Source organism: Falco punctatus (genome assembly GCF_963210335.1).
Source record: "Falco punctatus genome assembly, chromosome: 5".
NCBI lineage: Eukaryota > Metazoa > Chordata > Aves > Falconiformes > Falconidae > Falco > Falco punctatus.
In genome coordinates, this window is record NC_137584.1 from 45,647,714 (window position 1) to 45,662,429 (window position 14,716).

The window sequence follows — 14,716 nt, forward strand, 5'->3', positions numbered from 1 at the left end:
TAAGAATAAAATAGGTTTATTAGAGCTATTTTTACATACAGGAATGAAGACTGAGCAACTTGAAAAACTATTTGTATACCACAGCAATATTTTTGCTGAAGTTGATGTTACTGAAGTACAAAAGACGACATACAAAAAGATGCATGCCTCATTTGACTGTTTTTATTGGGACCTGTGATGAACGTGATGCCCTTGGACAGTCAAACAAGATAGACAGCACGGGGTGTGTATATATATGTACATATAACAGGTACTGTACACATTTTACTATTAACACGTCTGAAGTTCACTCACACATATAAATTACTTGCTTTAATTCTATGAGAATTTTGCTGGGGTGAGGGCAGGTCGCCGAAGCTTTCAAGCTTTGCAGGGAGCTAAGGGATAACCAGCAGGAATCCTGCACTCCGGCATCTCAGGTAAAAGCCACTGCGTGCTGCTCTCTCACACCATGCAGCGTGTTGAGCTGGGGTGGAAAAGGCTGAACAAGCCCTGAGCTCCGGGGAGAGACATAGCTCTGGGATCGCACATGACTGCTGTCGAACACTGGTATGTCCAAACTTGTCTGCTGAGGGCTTGTATTTTTTCATTTTAGCATTTAGTAAGCATGACTCTGTGTTAGCTGCACAGAGGTTTAAACTACGAATGAAAAAAAAAAGATGCTTTGTCCCTTAAATCCCAAATTTCATTACAAAAGCTGGTGCTTAGATAGCAATCGCTTTTAATTAACAAAGCAAGACAAATTCTTTAATGGAAATACTCCCAGTGCATCAGGTGGAAAGTACACAAATCAGTCTCTGCTGGACAGTGAAGTAACGCATTGGTCTGGAGCGTCCTGGTCCCCAGAGTGGAGCACAGCGGTGGCAGCACTAAGAGCAGGGTGGCACAGGCTTCCCTCTGCGCCTTGGCCAGCGCGGCCAGCCGGGGCTGCTGGGCCTGGGCTGCTTTAGTGCCTGGCCCTGGGGCGCACTCTGCTGCGGCTGGGGCCCTGACTGCTGTGGGGAGGACAAGGGCACCCCACAGCCAGGTTGGGGTTTCCCCACCTTGCAGTGTCTTCTGTGCAATAGCCGACTGGAGCTACTCTCTGGAGTGCGAATGCATCTATTTTTCTGAGCACGGGCATCTACCCGCTTGTTTATCACTGAAGGGGAAGAACATGTTCCTCATCTTGTAGGCTTCTTCTACACTTGACACTTAACTAAAGGTTTTGGTCTTTTTATAGAGGCAGAGGTTCATGGACACAGGAGAAAGGGGAGAAAACAACTGACCTAAATCCAGCTTTTATAGATACATCCCATTGATGAGATAATCGGACTCTTCGGATGTAATGGGTCGAGCTTTTTTAAGCTTCTGTCTCACTAAACGCAGTCTGCAAGCAACCATAAGCAGCAGTAAAGCAGTGATGGCCAAGCCTAAGGCTAAGGGTAACACAGCACCTACAACAAGGTTAAGACAAATGACACTTTATTCAATATATTGAGAAATCAGTAGGGAAAACCTTTAAACTTTTCTTTAAAAATACAGCTAGTCTGTCACTTGGGCGCTAATATCTGGAGCAACTCATGCTGTGAAATTAAACTGTATGATCATACATGTTAGGAACAGTTCAGAATATGGAAGTACATTATTCAGTTCTTGACTATAGTATCTGGATCTATAGCATCTCACCGGAAAACTAACCTAATTAAAAATGAATTCACGTGGTTGGTCTTACCTGTTTCTGGGACTGGACGACCACCTCCAAGCTGACCTCTCTTTGGCACCATTATGCCATTCCCGTTTTGATCACCTGTTCTTTTCCCTGAGGAACTGTTATCTGCACGAAGTCAAGCAAGATAAATGAGTATTGCAGTTCAGTGACTCAAGAAGTCTTATCCACAGGAGACTAGAATTAAATAATGTGAAAGCACTTAGATTTAGGAAGGAAAAAAAAAATTTAAGAACTTCTGACTCCAGTTGTGTAACTTGAATTTTTGAAATAATGTGAAACTAAAGCTAAAATGTAAATTCAGTTTTGCACTGCAAACCACAATGCATCTCAACCAAATCCAAGTGGGGTCATTTTACATTGAAAAAAAAAAAAAAGATGGATACAAACTATCTTTTACAAACATCTCTAATGGGGTATAGACCAAACTGAGCTAAAACATCACTAGAACAGTTGTATGTAGTTGAAAATGAGGCCATTTCAAGTTGTGTTGCTCTTCACCCTTGGAACCTGTAAAGCAGGAAATGCAGAGGCTGGCGGCACAAATCACCTTGGTTTTGCCCGGTACCTGACACACACGGATGCAGAGCTTACGCGCTTGGAAGACATAAATACACATGCAGAAAACATTTCAAAGAGGATGACTTGGAGTCACTTCAGCTTTGTGTGGTATGGAAGTTATTACAGAGCATTGTAACTACACCAGAAGAGACAAGGCGTTCTTCGCTGCCAAGAAGTGTTCACCCTGGGAGTGCAGGCGGCTGCAGTTCTGCTGCATCTCGGCTGGGACTCCCTCCAGCCCTCCCACTGAACTCCTACAGCAGTAGCTATGGTGACACTTGGTGCAAGAGTGACAGCTTAATCCACCAACACCCTCACAAAAATCCGAAATCCACCTATGTTTTTAAATGTAATGACTATGTTTGGTTTTTATGGATAACATAAATATTGAAGGGCACTTCGTACTGTGATACATTTGCTGGCAGCCCTCAGAACTGTGACAGTGCCAGTGGAAACATAGATCTGTAAAATATGAATGTGAAACATTGTAGCTGGAACTGCCTATAGTGGTGGGTGTTAAGGAAGTGTTTAAGTCAATTAGCTCGGAACATGCATCACGTGTAACTCCCACCCACCACCAGCGGCTCGGGAGAGTGGCAGAACGCGTCCCTGTCAGTGGCAGCAGCAAATACCCACAACCGTTAATTAAAGCTTAAATTGTTTCACGAAGTTCAACAAGGCCAAGTGCGAGGTGCCGCACCTGGGTCGGGGCAACTCCAGCATCAGTACAGGCTGGGCAGAGAATGGATCGGGAGCAGCCCTGGGGAGCGGGGCTCGGGGCAGCTGGCAGCTGCAAAGCTCGGTGTGACCTGGTGATGTGCACCCACAGCCCAGGAAACCAGCTGTGTCCTGGGCTGCATCAAAAGAAGCGTGGCCAGCTGCGTGAGGGAGGTGATTGTCCCCCTCTGGTCCCTCCTTGTGAGACCCCACCTGCAGCGCTGCATCCAGCTTTGGGGTCCCCAGCATAAGAAGGACATGGACCCACTGGAGCGAGCCCAGAGGAGGGGCACGAAGGTGATCAGAGGGCTGGGGCACCTCCACTATGAAGACAGGCTGAGAGAGTTGGGGTTCAGCCTGGAGGAGAGAAGGCTCCAAGACCTGTAGGAACTTTTCAGTACCTAAAGGGGGCTTATAAGAAGGATGGGGACAGAGTTTTCAGCAGAGCCTGTAGCAATAGGGCAAGGGTTAATGCTTTTAAACTAAAAAAGGGTAGATTTTGATTAGGAAAAAATTCTTTACTGTGAGGGTGGTGAGACACTGGAACAGCCCATGGCAGGGGGGTTGAAATTAGATGATTTTTAAGGTCTCTTTCAACCCAAACCACTCTATGATTCTATGACTCATCAATACTGATATAAGGTTAGTGCTAACGTCCCCAAGCCAAGGCACAGCACAGCCTCCCAGGCTCTGGCTTTATTGCCATGCCATTATGGGTAGGAGGGCTTAAATGCTATCTTCACCTGCTAGGAAATGCCTTAGAAAGAAGCTGCAGTCCTCGTTTTCATTCAGGCTCTTCAAGCCATGCTCTGGCATGGAAAGAGGACTTAAGGAAATTCTAAGTGTAAACTGTACCGGCTTTAAGGTACCTGTATGATACTGGAGCTGTGAAAAATAACCTGAATGTAATTGGGACCAAAACCAGCAGCTCTTTTGTGCTTCTGTCTTCTGTAAATGAAATGAGTATTTGTCTTTATTTTAGAAATACCCAAAAGACATCGGCTCTTCTTAGAGCTGCTCTAGCCTGTATGACAAGGTTTTGTTAAGACTTCTTACAGGACTGGAGGGGTTATCAGAGTCAATACTGCTCAATATCTTACAACAAAGAAAGATTTCCCTAAACAAGTTTAGAAGCCTGACATAAAGCATGTTACGTGGGTTTTGTTTTGTTTTCACTTTCTCTTCATTTTCTAGTCCGTGCCTAGGACACGGCAATTTGTAGCCCTTTCCAGTCACCCTAAATTAGAGTTCTCAGTTATGGCTACTGCTGTCAATGCCTCCGCAGCAAAAACATGACCAAGGCTTGGGCACTCAGTCAAACATTGTAATCCCAGCCCTGAGCAGTACTGCACAACAGCTGGCGCGGGCAGCCTGGGGAGAGGCAGAGACCCTGTGCCAGGGGAATGCAAAGCTGTTATGGTGATTTATACACTTGAGTTGGCTATGCTGCGGCATGCAAATCTTCAGGCTGCTTGTGAATTCAATCCGTCTGCTAGACTGGCTATTGCTGTTTAGAAACCAGCCCATGGCTCACTTCAGTGTGCTTTGCTGCAACTGTATTTTTGGTACATTCATTTGCAAGTGCAGCAGTGCCAGAATATGCAGCTGGGCTTGAAAACTTCCCTGGAGAAGGAGACCGGGGCACTTTGGAGGCAGCCATGCAGAAATGCTGCGCTGGAGATGCAGTCTGGGTTACTTCACTATGGAGGTGTGTCTGCAAAAGGAAAAGACTCCTTTATCGGCACCAGAGGCCTCTTCCTGCATCCACTCCCAACTGTGGAAGAAAATGTTTGGCCTGCCAGCTTGAGCAAAAGTAAACCATGAGCCTCTTGCAGAAGACCCCATGCCCTGAGTGCCTGATGAGGTTCTCTCTTGAGTTGGACTCGGTGTTCCCCTGGAGTCACCCTACTGCAGAGGAAACACAGTGGAAAGGCAGGAGTGCAGAATAATATTCACTCGCTGTCAACAATGAAAGGCTTTTGGGTTTTGTTTTAGGGTTTGGGTTTTGTTGCTTTTTTTTTTTTTCTTTTTACTGTGAATAGATCCCTTGCTAAGTCAGGTAGAAGTTTTAAGCAGTCCTTACCTCGGACTTGCGTATTTTCGCCTTTTCATACCTAAGTGTAAATCCTTAAAAAGCTCGTATCAAGTCAGAGACAAAAATGAGGGGCTACTGGAGTAAAGACAGCAGGTTAAGGGGAACTGGGAACAGAGAAACTGTAAGGAGAAAATGGATGCTGGGACAAATTTCCCCTAGTATTACCCTCACAGGCAGAAAGCTCATATTCCTGCTGCGAGGAACTATCTCACAGTCCAAAACACTACAGCTTAGCCCAGCTCCTTTCAAAATAGAGAAGAGATAAATATGGTAGTCCTTGACAAGGAGGTCCCTTTATTTAACATCTTTATTGGATTCTCAGATGTGAAAGCTGCTAACGGGGAGGTAAGTAGCAGAAGGGACCTGTCTTTATTGGTACTGTAACCATCACTGTAATAAAAACAAATGTTAAAACCAAAACAAAACAACTCCCCAGTCCTGCAACTTCTTGTGAAAAACTTCTGTTAAGTCAGCTGAGAGCTTCTGTATCAAGAATCATGTCTAGCAGCCACCTAGAACGTGCCATGTGTTGTCTCTGGTAGACATTACCCTTAATATTAACACCTCCTCTTGCTCTGCCTTGCAGTCACTGGATCCAAGAGCATCATGTTTTCTTTCCTGGCTTGTATTTCCATCATGATTTGCAAATGCTAAGAAGCAAGACAAATGTAGCCCTGAATGGAGTGCTCTCAAGTGAAAAGCTGGAACCTGTCCTGCCGCTGTAAAGCCATACCCCTTAATATATATCTTAAGCAGGCAGCTTTTCACCATGTTGACACTGAAATCATTAAAGCTTATTTTTGAAATTTATTTATAATGGTATATCAGGAGTCTGGATGCTTGCAAAGTCCACTCTAGGCCAACAAGTAACATTATTGCCTCGGTCCAACAAGGTCTTTACCTTTACACTGTGACTTGGAGGCACAGGTTCTGCCTTGGCGGCAGCAGCAAACCTGGTGCTGTCTCAGCAGAAAGTCCATCCCAGAACAGGATTTCTGCCAGTGAAATTGCTAAACTTTTGAGGCTTCTGGCATGATTTCTGTTCAGTGCTGCTTACCTCTCCTGAAAAATGCATCTAGCAGTTATTGCCCTCCCGAACACTTGTCCAGATGGGCCTCATGGAGCTGCTCCAGTGCTTCTGTGTCTCTCATTTTTGTAGCACTTAATTATTAGATTTGGTCTGTAACCTCCTTGAGATGGCAGTGATGGAGAGAAATCTCATTAATGCTTCTGGAGGGATTTTTAGGAATAGGTTAGATGCCTGTCTCCTCAACTCCTGGAAGACTGTGGTGCTTGCCACTGGGTCAGGACTCGAACCTCTCTGGACCTCTGGGAATCATTAACATACAGCATGTGATTCCTACGGAGTTTAAATATCTGCATGGGCAGACAGCAACTCAGAACAGATTTTGGCAGTTTCCCTTTGGAGGCAGGTAACTAGCACCTCTTTATGTCCCACCACATGCTTGGAACTGATCCATAGGTGATTTAAAAACTCACTGAGCTGTTTTCTGCTTTTTTGCTTAAAAGCATTGGACTCCTGGGTCAGTAAGGATTGGGTCCTTCTATTCTGCAAGGAAATCCTTAAGTATCATTTAACTGACATTAAATTCTGACCGAGTCTTGTCAAAAGATCAATATTAAAATCTCAAGAATTAAAACCAGACACGGTCAGCTGGAAATCTTGCCTGCTTAAAATTAAAGAGATTATAACAGCTTCTAGTAGTACACTGAAGCCCCATCACATTTTTTTAGTTTTATACTAAATTTTTTCTTTTACTGTCTACTGCTGTGCAAAAGGCTACCTCGAGAGCAAAAATGGTGCAAGTAAGTCATTGTGCAATGGGTACACACAGAAAATGACTATGCAAAAGTGCCATGCGTTTACATGCACTTCCAATAATAACCTCTGATTACAGGTTGCCAAAGTTGGTGACCTCAGTTCTGGTTTCACTTCTGGATTCACAAACCCAATGGTTTTTGTGACCTACTTAGCAGCTGACTTTCCACTGAAGCCTGCAATGCTCTTTGGCAATTTGATGGTTAGTTTGGGTGGCCCCATATCAGCTGTCACTCGGGACTATGTGGGCAAGAAGGGTTTGGGGCAGTCTTCAGAACTGTATTCCAATAAGGAGCACTGAGGCATCTACACTGCCAGAAAAGAGGGAAATATTTGAGAGCATATTTTGCTGTCATTCACTAAGACAGGTAAATTCTTGAAGAATGTTGTTTTCTCTCCCTTTGCAGTCTCCACAGATGGAGTACAAGCATCTGAAGAAAACTGGTGTCAACCAGGGAAATGCCCTTTACAAGAGTCAGCAGCAGAGGGCACTGAGCATTGCTTTGTTGTAACAAGAAAATAAAGCTGTTTATAAACAGTTGCACCTTGGGGGCAAGAGTCAGACTGAACCATGAAGAAATAAAAGTGAGGTCTCATACCCATTTTAGGCTTTGTGCACACAGTTTTGCTTTCATTCAGTCGCCATTTCAGATCATTTTCATTCACCAGCAGGAACCTTAAAAGACACACCAATTTCATTGAAGCTTCTGGAGCTTTACCAAGGCAAGTGTTGGGGACTCTGCCTGTAACAACACTAGACGCTGACTCACAACAGGCTTGCAGCCTCTATGGAGAATATTACTGGGGACCTGGTGTTGCTTGATACCAGACTGAGCCTTCTCTACAGTGATGAAAGATTTCTCCTGCCTTCGAGACACACTTCAGAAAAAAGCGCCCATAATAATCAAGATATTACTTTGGGGGAAAAAAAATATAATCAGTTGGCATCAGGAGAAAAGCAATTACTGTCACCCAAGCTGAACAGTACTTTGTTACGTTCTCCTGAAGGTACTCCCCCACAGATTTAAAGAGCCTTATATATCAGCTTATACAGCTGAACCTGTGGCAGAATTTGTGTTTAGCTCACCACAGGTTTTGTTCCTTAGACTGTATTATTTTCCTAGCATTCCTACACTTTAACTAACTTTCTGCACCTGGTAAGAACCAGACTTGACAATTATAAAGCAATACCTACTTGTAACTTCATTATTACAAGCTTCTTTTGTATTTTTCACATTTGCAAATTTTTACTGTTAGCCAGGCACCAAAAGACAATTTAAGTAAGTTTAAGGTGCATGACATTTTCTTTCCTTAAAGAGAATGATTTATTGAAACAGATACGTTTCAGTTCTCACCTGGCACAAATCCACTGGTTTGTTTCTTTGGTCCCTGAGAAAGCGACTGGTTAGACATGTCTGCATCCACGGAGAGAAGTGATTGATTTCTGGCGGTGGCTTTCAGGGTCTTTTCTGCAGAGTTTTCATCAGTGTTTTCGGTCAGTCCAACAGTCCTTTGCTGGGTAGTGCCAAGAGCTGCATGTGTTACCGTCTTCCGACCTGGACTGACTGTTAACAGAAACAAAAATCATTTTTGTACAGAATTGAAGGGAATGACAGTGTTCTGATGGAAGGCCCTCTGATATGGGCCTTGAAGCAGGCTAAACCACTTCTCAGTTTCAGACATACGACGAAATGTGAGTTCCAGATACGAAGCAAGTTACCAATTGCCCACTGCCAGCTGTTAAACAAGAGTGTACTCATGAACTCTACAGTGAAATCCAGCAACTGAAATATCAATGAAGAGGTGGTTAGCCGTTGTGCCAATTCACCCTCTGATGATTTTTGTTCACTTGGCTGAGCATGGGCTTATATTGAAGATGAGTAATGGAAGCAAGCAAAGAGATGGTGAATCCACTGGTTCCCATATTTCCAGGGTTTAGATTCTTGCAAGGTGTGTAAGTGCACTCTGAAGTGTACATCTGAGACACCTTTTCAGATCAGGAACAGGGTCTCTGTTTCCAGAATCACCATGCAAGTATAGAATTGATCTTTTAAATGTCAAGAACTCAACACAAAATCTGTCATTTGGGGACAGTTTTGATATGCTTTGAAAAAATGGGAGTTAATTTCTGAGCATCTGCTGTATGTGGACATTAAACCTTCCCATGTGCTATTTCCAATGAAAGGCTCTATGGTCGGAGCAAGCTGCTGGCCCACAGGAAAAGAGGCCACAGAAGGGGCATCATTCCCCTTTGGTCGTTCAGGCTGTGGTTACTTTCACAATCTACGCTGTGGCCTGGCGCACTTACAGTTCTGGCAGAAGGTTTCATCCGATCCATCAGGGCACTGCCTCACACCATCACAAGCAAATGTGATGTCAATGCAGCAGCCATCATCGCAGATAAACTGGTAGCGAGAGCAGACCCCAACACAGGCTGTTAAGAAACAATTCCCAAATTACCAAAAGAGATATCCCAGCAGTAAATACTGATTCAGTGACTAAAATCTGCAGCATCAAGGAAAAAGCAAAGCCATGCTATGCCAAGAAGGACTGTGAACAAGGCAGGAAGTTGAAGAAAGGCCAGGCTCAGCTACATGATGCTATATTGACACAAAAGCTAATATAGCTAATAGCTGTTCCAGGCACCCTCATCACTATTCTGGCAATCTCTTTACTACAGGAATACTCAACCTGGAGGCTGTTGCACCTTACAACCTTGTGCAGCACTCCTACAGCACTTTACTCTGCTGGCCCAAGCTGAAAGGAGATCTTCCCAGGCTTAAAAGACCCAGGACAGTCCTAAAAATAGATGAATGAAATCTCTATGTCTGTAACTGCATCTCCCCAACACATAACTTCTACTACATACCCATTCTGTATTTCTGACAATATGTTATTTTACATACATGCATATGGACTATATGAGATCTTTTATGGCACGTTTTCTGCAACCTAATTAAAGACGAAAAGAATGCTCATAATTTATTTACACCAGCAATCCATTGACTCCAATATAGCACATGCCAAAGCAGGGCTAAGCACAAGGTCTCACAAGTGACCTTCACCAGAATGAATTGATTGCTGCCTGCTTTAATATTTAGATTCCCCTGGAAATTGAGATTGTCTCTGGACGTTTCATTTTGCATACTCAAAGCTTTCCTGAAACCTGTTCTGACCCTGTAATTATCAAGTGTTTACATCTATGCTTTTGTCTTACCAGCAGCAGCGTAGCTCATTGCTTTGTAAAGTGCTATCAAATTCAGTGTTTGGTTAATGTTGTAACAGCAAATCGATTTGCGTAAGGAAGCCTTTGGATGTTATCCTGCTATGTACAAAAAGGTGCACAACGCTAAGGAAGTATGGCAGAAACACAGGCGCCTATTTAAAACCCCTAAAATCATACTTAGAAAATGCATCTCCTAAACTCAGCACTAAAAATAGCGTAGGTCTTGCATGCATTAAGGCACCAGGCACTGGTTTAACTACAGCAGTAGCACTTGAATTGCAAACCTACTCAGGGAATTAGAAAAAGAAAAAAGGCAGCAAATCCTCTATGTGCTCCATCCAAAAGATACCACAGATACCACAGCAGTAAATAAATTAGCCAGCAAACATCTCTGGCTGCTTTAGCTAAATTAAACATTAATGAATATAACTTTGTCATCCATTATCTGGAATACAGGCATTATTAAGCAGACTCATAACTGGATTTTTGTAATACCAATTTATTGCCAGAGGGAATACTTTCTTTGAAGAGCAAAATTTTCACTGGTTCAGCTGAACATAGTGATGATGCAATTTAACTTTTACTTTGTGCCTGGGCAGCAGATCGTATTAGCAACTTGGCAATGACAATGTAATTAGAAGTTATTACATTAAAGAGTTCAGAATTGACAGCCACTGAAATCTAACTTGTTTTGTACCTTTTATGCTTTTTACATGTTTCCTGAGCTCAGAGTTTAAAAATGATGGGCCTGTTTCCCCAGTAACATAAATCTTTGATAACAACCATTACACAGAAAAGCTTACGTGCGTGAAAACTGGAAAAAACTATCAGAAATGATTGGACTACAGATGCAGGTCAATACTATTACTAGTTTGTGTCTCACACATACTATTAACTGATTTTAACTGGGTCTTCCCAATAGCACAAGCCCTGTCATGTCACACACACCGTCTGACTATACAATGAAATGTATAGTCATTGTTACGATACTTTTTGTTGTTACGTTAATTTTTCCCACCCTGCACGCTTATTAGCAATACAAGGATGAACACTGAAATGCTTGAAAATATTGCTCTAACATACGAGTGACACTTGCTCACTTTCTCACTTTGAAACAGCAATTCAAAGCTGAAAGAGGTGTCATTATGTGATAAATAAGGGCAAAATAAAGCACTAGATATGGAGAATAAGGTTTCTGCCTCCATCAAGACCCTTGCTCTGAATACCATACCCTGGGTGTCACACAGGCAAAGCTCCAGTCATTTTCTCACCTACTGCAGAATGAACCATGGGCAGAATGGTCACAGAGACGTTGTCAGAGCTCCGCTGACCTGCAGTGTCTGTCACAGTTAGCTGGAAAATATACCCGCCTTCCTGAATGTGAGACAGTTTCAGTGTTCCTGGTTGCGGTACCTGATTAAAGACACACAACGAAAAAATCCATATTGGTATAAAGGATCTGTCCATAAACTTCTAGGAGTAGGGCGCTCACTTCTGTACAATGCTTTTCACACAGATTAAATATTTCTTTTAAGTCTAGCCAGCCCACTCCAACATATGCATCAACATGTAACGGCTTGATCTTTTTTCTGCATCCTCTTGTTAAAATAAACACACTTAACTTTTGCTAACTGTACTGTTTTTCATGGTACCTGGAGCTGTGGATCTTAGCACTGGAGAATAAATGGAAACGTACATTTGACTAGTTCTTCGGTACTTAGAAATGTGATTTTAGAGGGCAGGCAGTGAAATATTGGAGTATTTTGCCCTCTATCGAGTTAGTAGACAGTACACATGTATCCACAGAAGTTACTTTTGTTATATATTTATTTACGATAAGGTAACTGATAGCATTGTTTTATTAATAAGATTGCCTACTTCTGTCCAGCATGACATTGATGTAGTCACGTACAACTTTTACAATTGCTGGACTGGATTTTTCCATGCCACACACTGCATTTCCATGCCTGGCTCTGAACCAGAACTAAGTTCATCTATAGTGAGTGACCTAAACAATAGGTTTCAGAAAGTCATGTGATACAAATACAGAAAGTACTTCAACTAAAATTTAATTTAAAAAAAAATTAATTTAAATTTTAAAATTTTAATTTAAGCCAGGTAACAAACTGGCATTACTAGTACCACAGCCATTTAGAAGTAAGTTTGTATTAAATGAATGTGATACTTGAAAATGTTGAATGTTTTCTAACCTTGTGACAATTACCAGTCACGAGTAACTCCAGCTGTCTGAGAATTCAGTAACACATATTTCAGTAACTACAAAAAAGCACTCCATGTTTATTGGATATGTATCGTTTTTTTACAAATGAAGCACACAGGGATATTTTTATAAATAACTGAAAGGTACATTAAATCCTCTGTGATTATCGTTAATATTAAAACCAAAATTCTTTGGTTTGCTTATTTAAAGTTGCTTTTCATGCCTAAAAGAGAATGGGATTTTTTTATAAATATCATAATAGAGTCCTAGACCTACCTTTACAGTAGGGTGTATTGATAAATGCATTTTTCTCTTTTGGTAAGTGAATCTCCTAACTGAAATGTCTTTCTTTTTCTGTTTACACAAATGCACTCAGTTAACTGATCATGCTGTTGATTACCTCCTGATGGAGTATATGACCCCTTAGATTTTATTCTTTAGTGTATTACAGAAATAAATATGCTCTAAAAACACCTGCTGCTGTTCACCATGACTGCTGGGAGAGAAAATATGGTATTTAAAACTCATGAGCCATGGAGTCCAACTGTTCTCAGTGCAAAGCCAAAGAAATGCCACTGACTTCTGAATATGCTGCCACTCCTCCTGGAAACCTCTGTGCTTTCCTTTTTATCTCCATCCTGCCCTGAAGAATGCGTGACTGTACCTGCTTTCTTACAGAATTTGGCTCAAACTTGACAGTACATTTCCAGATAGCCAGGATTTTTTAAAAAACAACCCATAATTGCCCCTAAGTGTCATGGAGCTGCACAGTTACAGTATGTGGTAGCAATCTGAGAAGCTAATTATCTAAGAAGCAATAATCAGTCACAATAGAAAAAAAAAATCCACTAGCTTCCTCCTACAATAGGCTAAGATCTCTTTATAGCAGTCCTGCCTCCTCTGCCTTCTATTTATTCTTTGGTACACAAGTGCAATGCAACAGCTGCCTCTTATTTAAACACAGTCCCATTCTCCCTTGTAGCTATGGATTCATATATTGTTTTCTGAGAATAAATGACATGAAATCCAGTAATTTCAGGACAGCAACTGAAGTACTAGAGAGACAGCAACTGAGGATTGTATGAAAAAAATCACAATTATTCTTTCAACTCTAAAAATTTAATTATCATGGATAATCATCAGGGTACTTATCTGTTGGAGAAATCCCTGCTCATTTGAACACAATGGGAAAGTATATATTCAAGCATGAATGTGTGTCAATTTTTTTTCCATTACCAAATATAAAGAAATCATCAAGATTAATGAGAATTTTGTAAGTTAAAATGGATGTAAGACTTGTCTCTATTTTATGAAATGACTTGGAGTAAAAGTAAAAACATGAACTTTACATTTTTTAATTAACTTTTTTTTGTCTTACTCTAGATACATTACTACACAAAAGATTAATTTAAAGAGTAATTATTATTTAAATAAAACAATGCTGCAGAGGGTCAGATTAACAACTCTTGATAATAAAATATTCATGATATCTAGCAACTATTCTTAAAGCTTCATGCAAGTCTTTTCTATGTATCATGCTGTTCACACTCTTTATCAAAGCCTTTTAACCTTTTAATTTTCAAGCCAATAAAATAATAAATGAAGATAGACAAGATCCCGGTGGTCTTTGAAATGACAGTTTCAAATTGCAATACAACCTCAGGTCATTCAGAACTGGCTGACTGCAGTCACCCCTCCAAAGATATGGATCTTGCAGTAGAAGACAGAACTTTTAAAAGCACGCAGAACTGGCTTTAGTAACACTTTTGAATAACCCTGATGTGTTTTCTGTGAGGAGTACATTTACAAAGTTTCTTATGCATAAATTTTAGTAACTATTCACCAGAGAAACCCAATAGTCTTCTTTGGGTTCAGCCAGCAGCATATAACTTAACTGTGACATGGTGATCTTCAATTACCTACATACTGTAGGTACGTACATTACATACACTGTCCTCCAGGAGACTAAGGAATAACCAGTTGCTCTGTTGGGTTTTTCCATGGGTGACAATTTTAGATTTCAATGCATTCAGCTTTCTCTTTGTGTTAGGTGAAACTCTGGTTTGTTCCATCATTACACATCTGGAGTTAACTTCGTTGATACTGGTATTTTGTCTTTCATATTATTGAGCTGGACAGACATAAGCAGCAACTGTCAAGTACTGCTCATGGTGGTGGCACTGGCACAAGTGGCCTCTTGGGTTTTGGACTGTTCCTCTTGCTGATCCTGTCCTGTTTAAACTCTTCCTATCCATTGGCAGCATCTCAGCAAGTTCTATGGTCTACACGCTCTCCCCTTTACAAGTCACTCCTGCTATAGGTGGAGTTCCTGGTGCACCCTGAATATT

At 41.6% G+C, this 14,716-nt stretch overlaps 1 protein-coding gene across 1 annotated transcript in view; it reads right to left on the reverse strand.

The window, feature by feature from the left end:
- Positions 1–14,716, reverse strand: part of LRP11 (LDL receptor related protein 11) — a 67,208-nt gene continuing 52,492 nt past the window's right edge. Inside the window, exons 3-7 of the mRNA XM_080389653.1 lie at positions 11,419–11,560; positions 9,230–9,355; positions 8,277–8,486; positions 1,715–1,816; positions 1–1,436 (exon numbers count right to left, since the gene is read on the reverse strand). Of these exons, the coding sequence (XP_080245779.1) occupies positions 1,282–1,436; positions 1,715–1,816; positions 8,277–8,486; positions 9,230–9,355; positions 11,419–11,560 (735 nt within the window). The 3' untranslated portion in view covers positions 1–1,281. The remainder of the gene's footprint in view (positions 1,437–1,714; positions 1,817–8,276; positions 8,487–9,229; positions 9,356–11,418; positions 11,561–14,716) is intronic.